The 6,396-nt window shown below is 28.5% G+C and overlaps 1 protein-coding gene across 1 annotated transcript; it reads right to left on the bottom strand.

The window, feature by feature from the left end:
• Positions 1-13: 13 nt before the first annotated feature.
• LOC119686211 lies at positions 14-5,914 on the bottom strand. Its single transcript, XM_038100722.1, has 5 exons — positions 5,418-5,914; positions 4,295-4,423; positions 1,933-1,980; positions 653-769; positions 14-585 (listed from the first exon to the last, which is right to left on the bottom strand). The coding sequence occupies exons 1-5, from the start codon at positions 5,460-5,462 to the stop codon at positions 229-231; spliced, it is 696 nt and encodes a 231-aa protein (XP_037956650.1). The 5' UTR covers positions 5,463-5,914; the 3' UTR covers positions 14-228.
• Between the last annotated feature and the right edge of the window lie 482 nt (positions 5,915-6,396).

Consider the following 6,396-nt stretch of genomic DNA (forward strand, 5'->3'; position numbering starts at 1 on the left):
TTTGCTCTACCAGAAGATTTCCCATTACCATTCTACTGATGTCCATTTCTTTAAAATCATTTATATTTCTACTCAACTCATTTTAAATTTTTAAACTTATTTATTTAAATATATTTTAATGCCTTAAACTAACATACTGAACACAAACACACGTCTTTTCTTATCTGCAATGATCAATAATGAACAAAATTTTAACTTAATTTAAAAGATTTGTCGTTGGTGCAATTGTTAAGCACCTAAGGCGCATTGCACCACAAATTGTTTGGCCAAAGCACAGTCTGCATTCTCGGTCCAACGGTGGGCAGGACAGTTTTTAAAATATTCCATATATGTGCAACCCAATAAAATAGACGCATATGGACTGCAGCCACGTTGAACGGCTGCATTACCAAGCGGCATTTGTCGGAAAGCTTGCATTTTGCGCACAGCATTTGGTTGACATCTCTGGAAAGATTTAAGCATGGCTTCAGCATAGATGGTATCATTGTTAAATTTTGTATATAGATCATTGCGTATGTTATCAAATTCCAATTGCTCCGGTTTTTGCATATATTTGGACTCAGTAATTATACACTCAGCTAAGCACTGCAAAAAGGAAAAAAAGAAAATTTAATTTCATTTATTAAAAATATTTCTATATATTAATATTCACTGTAGCTGTTTCAACAGTTGGGGCTGGATCCGATGGTTGTCCAGTAATGCCCATACGTTTAGCACAATTTTCTGTTATTTCATCACGGCCTCCATCTTTACAGCATAACGACGGATCCTGCATATAATTTTTTAATATTAGTTCATTAAAAATACAATTACATTAACAATCATAGAACTAATATGTAAGAACGATCTACAGTTAGGACTAGAGTCCTAACTATAGACTATATAGTCTATACTATATAGTCTATATATTATAATTTCTAATTACAATGCTCAATTTTATAAATTAAATAAATTATAAATCATAGTATTTTTTTCTTTTGAGTTACTTGGACAAGACGTTGTCAGACTTAATAATCGCTATAATAATTTTTATGTACTCATTTCAAAGCCACAGTTTTAAAGGAACTGTTGACTCCCCTGCGGTGAGGGGATTAGAATATTCCTGGCTTTGGTAATACCCAAACTTACGCGGAAAAAATGATGGTAATTTACCTTTATTCAGTGTGGGATTGCATATTCACACCAGGTGTTGTGACCCAAAGACCAGCAGAGAATGAATAGGCTTCGCACCTTACCAAAATGTAAGTTATGCTAAACACATAACTTCAATTGGTTCCGGCGGAGTTCCAATGAGGCGTTTATGAGCGTATTATCTTGGTACGTGTGTTTTTAGAATATCACGGTCTTGAGCCTTCAAGGCAGGTTATCCCACTAAACAACACTGGATTCTGTGATGTCTTTAACGACTACACTATGGAGATTGGACAGACGCTTGAGGAAGGAAAGCCTTAGAGCCGATATACGGCATTTAATGAGTATTACGCAGTAACGGAGTAGATAACAGAGAGTAACAGAGTAGAATTATTTACATTCTAAACCAGATAAAACTAATGTTACGTTAGTCGATTGTAGTAAAAACTTGTGCTTCAGTGGAAATAAATCAAAATTATTATGAATAGTAAGGTAAAAAAGAAGAATATGTCAAGAGAGATCTTGTATTTCATTAGATGTTAATTGGAAGATATATGAAAGAAAGTTATAGTAAACTATATTATTCTTGAATTTAAACTTGGGCAAAGTCAAAAATTAATGAATTCATAAATCGTTCATAAAACGATCTGCTTAAGGATTATCGCTTACACATATCTATGAGTCCTAAGACCTAGAGCGTTATCACAGCCATTAAAAAAGATATTTATATCCTGACATAAAATCCGAAACATTATAGCATATCGTCTTATAAACTATTTACACTATTAAATAAGTACTTACGATTAATTGTGGTGGTCGTTGGCAATCTATAGCAATCGCTGATATATACTGTAAAATAATTTTAAAAGAAATATATTAATATTAAATATATATATTAAACTTTTAAAGGAATTTAATGTTATATATTTCATAATGGATAAATAAAAACAATAACCGAACACTCACTTGAAACACTTCCAACAGCACTAGAAAGGATAATACAATTTCAATCTTTGACATTTTGAAGATATGATTTTTGCTACTTTTATATATTTTTTTTATTTATATATTTATCCCACTTTTTTAAGTATTTTTTTATTATTATTAATTATTTTGTTTTTTTTTATTCTCTACGATAAAGTATGCTTACTGCAGAGCTTGCAGAATAAATAGCTTAAATTCGTTGAGTTACTATGACTTTTATAGGCCGATTATTTCAAAATTTTTGGTGAAACCCAAAAAACAATATTATAACTTTTTAATTTTTTTTTATTTTATTAATAGAAAAATTGCGGGGAAATTTTGCTACTATTATTTTAAATAAATGTTGTGTTTGTAAAAAATTATAAACAAATTAGTTGCTCAGTTGATCACAAATGGAAAATGCTACTGTCTGCTAAGAGTGGTCGCATGGAAGTTTATATAAGCCACCAATGGATCGCCAAGCAACCGTGTATGTAATTCACATGTGTCATCTTTTTGGGTTGTTTATTTTTTCACATTAATTGCATATTCAGTGGCGCGTGACCACTGTCCACCAGCAGAGTCAAATTCATTTCTAATATCAATAGAGCGGTGATATTTTCATCAGGCGTATTTCATGCTATATGTAGCATCACAAATAGTGAGGTCAAAAACTTGCCTTCAACAAATCACTCACATTAGTTAGTTCCACATAATTGTTACTATTCATATTAGAGGGTTTATTGTCTTCATGTTAGGACTTAGTAAAACGTTTTGAACTTGAAAAATGTTTATGACTTTATTAAATATGTATAATTAAATTTATTTTTTATTTAGTTAATGAGTATGACTAAACCATTACGCAACTACAAATCGAAAATATAGAACTCACTTCGGTCAATTACCCACTAATTGAGTGTGAAAACTTCACTTCTGAATGACACATGAAAGTGAAAATATAGGTCATTGGAAGTTAGAAATTTTTGATATGAAAATCAGAAAAATAATTGACTAAAAATTTATAATTAATTGGCCAGTTAAAATCAAATTTAACATGTAAAAGTAATAACATAAAAATGTAATTTAAAACCGCGGATCAGAAATTGTCCCATTTATTATATTACATTACAACACGACTTTTTTCTACCTAATTGTATATACAATTTCATACACACAAAAATATGACCTATTAGATCGTAAAAAAATTATCTAAACTAAACACACACATCACTTAAATTTTTATTATCCATGTACTTTATTATCCGTACTTAAACTCAACTTGCCGGAGATATTGGATTGGTATTAACTGGGTTATTAATTCTTATGATAAGTTCAGCTAAAAGAATTTTTAAGATAGATTTAAGTTGTTTTATTATCATAATTGTAAGCTACTATATAAGATGATAACAGAACCAATATGGACCTATTCAACGGCAATAGTCTAAAATCCCTAGGCAAATAGTAAACGCAGAATGGTACGTAAGCAATTGAGCAGATAGCTGACAAACGTTTCCTTAACTTAATTGAATTTTAAAATATACTTGATGTCCAATAATTTAGACATATGTATACTTACTATGGAAAAAAAATAAATAAAAAAATAATTCTGAGCTACTACCACGCTGTAGTTGACTTCATCAAAACTTCCTTTACAGTCTTTTTTCAATATAATAGTTTACCATTAATCGTTATTTGTATAAAGGATTTTTAGACTCGGTAAAGCACTATCGTATTACAAATACTTTATACAATTGTTTGGATGTGGCCAATCACTACAACTGTGAGAATTTCAGATCAACTGAGTATATATTTAAGGTTAATAAGTTTCAATCATGGCATCTAAAAACAGGCTAAATTGGTTCTTTGTATGACGCTAATATAGTCATTATTATTTTGTAAACAAAAGATTTTATTAGTGAAGGTCTTGAAATTCGCCAAGATACAGTAAAACGTAAGTCGGAGATGTATTTAACCTACTATTCGCATATTGCACAGTGACTTAGTAAACAAGAATCACTTTTCTCGACTTCTTCACTTCTACTGCAAAAGTAATACAGATCCGTAAACAATAGGATGATTGATATCTTTACGGAATATTACTATAGAATAAAAAATTTTATTGTGTATCAAACTTTCAGCGCTGGTAGATGGTTTACACGATTTCTTTATATTATTAAAACTTTAAAATTAAACAACTTACCTTTAAAGTTTTTTTAATAAAATTCGTTAACATTATTTTATGGCAAAAGGAAAGATTTGGCATTTTTATAGAATGAATTTTTACAAACATTTTGAATTTGTTCCTGAAATAAAAGTCAAGCAGCATTTTCTAAAAATAAAAAAAAAGGTTAATATAAATTCAGTATAAAACAATCAAAAATAAAAATGATAATATTTACAGCTAAAAAAAATGTAGAAGAATATAAACTATATTTCTAATATAGTTTGTATATTAGTCGCTACTAGAATTTACTATATTTAAGTCAGCACTAAAGATTATTGGTACGCTGTAAAAATTTATTCTTCATTTGCCAATCTGCGCTGAATTCATTTATATCAGTTCGTTTTCAACTAACACTCATCTTTCGGCTTGAGCATTCACTCTATTCGTTTTCTATTCACAAACTTATACCTATAGTTTGTGTTGTATGTCACATCTATCTGTTAAAGTACATATTGTCTGCAAGTATTAGACTTACTTTAAGTTTCAACTCAATAGATAAGTCTCGATGGCATTTAATGTTCAAAAAAATGAACCAAAATTAAAATCTGCAGTCGAAACAATTAATTTTTTTTAACGAATTGATATGTATAAACGTCAGGGTGGATCTGTTATACAAAATCATAGTCTTCGATTTTAGGATACAAGCGACATAACTATCATAAAATAAACTACTATTAAAATTTTTTACTAATTTCTTTTCAAAGAAAAAATCAAAGCTGAATTAAAAGCATGTTGTTGTCATTTAAAAACTAGTCTTTAATCCTTGTGGGATTAGTTTCTCACATTTTGAGGTTATGGTTATATGGTCACCTTAATATAACAAATAATATCTAATCATTTAATCACTATAATAAAAAGTACATTCAAATTTCAATGGAAATATTTGTTTAAATTAAATTATATTAAATTAATAGCATCTAGAAGAAATTGTATGGTATTTTTAATGTGTTCTTTTTGTGGTGAAACTACAATTTGTATCGTAAAGCTTTCCGTTAAAAAGTTTTCATAAATAAACAACAATTTGAAGTAAAGTAACTCGTACTGAATCATATCGATAATTTGTATGAACCTAATCAATATATAAAATAGATATACTCACTTTATATAGTTTACATAAATTTTGCAACGTATAAATTGCGGCCATGTTCGATTTTTTCTGCCTTAATATTTTCTGAATCTTTAAGAATTTTACCGGCGTAAACCAATTCCAATTGATGTGGCAAATAATTGAATTCCTTGGCAATTACTTCTCTTAAATCTTTTACAAATAAATCATCAGCGATAGTAATTTGTTTATGGTCTGTACCGAGTTTAACATTAATAGTTATTGAAGACATTTCATGAAAAAGAAATAAAGTTCTTCAGAAATTTCTTCTAGCTGTGGCAGCATTCACCGGCAACCAATAACAAATATAATTAATACTTTTGTAAATATGTTGGTGATTTTCTAAAACTCGTAAATTTCCATCAACAAATAAAAAATAAATGAAATCGTGTGATTCCAGCTTTTTAATGCACTTCTACAATGACTTATTTGAAATTCTTGCTAAAATCGTTCGTAGCGCCTCCTATGTTTGATTTATTTTATAATTTTTATAAATCAAAATACTACTACATTTTAAAATAGTATGAAGAATTAATAATCGAATTCTTAACGTAATTGTGGAAAACAAAACTTTTAATTTGATTTTATGATATTTATATTAATTTTAGAAAGAGTGATTTATACTTTATAACACATTTAACATAAAACATTTTTTATAACATATATATACAAATATAGGAAAATAGTACATTTTAATAATAATAACTGCAACACGCAACTCTGTTAATCAACAAGTCGAACTGTCAAAAACAGTTGTGTTTGTGTTGTTGCTCAGGTGAAAAGAATTGTTTTCGCTAAATTATATCGCAAAATCTAATTGTGTAGTGAACATAAGTAAAATCGTTATAGACCTAAACATTTTATTGATAAATAAGTTTTCTTTGAAAATTTGTATTGTATTTATGTGAATAAAGCAATATATTATATATATACGATAAAAGCTCGTTTTAGTTTTCCGGTAATGCAAAATATG

The sequence above is a fragment of the Teleopsis dalmanni genome, chromosome 2, assembly GCF_002237135.1.
Source record: "Teleopsis dalmanni isolate 2A chromosome 2, ASM223713v2, whole genome shotgun sequence".
In the NCBI taxonomy this organism is placed as follows: domain Eukaryota; kingdom Metazoa; phylum Arthropoda; class Insecta; order Diptera; family Diopsidae; genus Teleopsis; species Teleopsis dalmanni.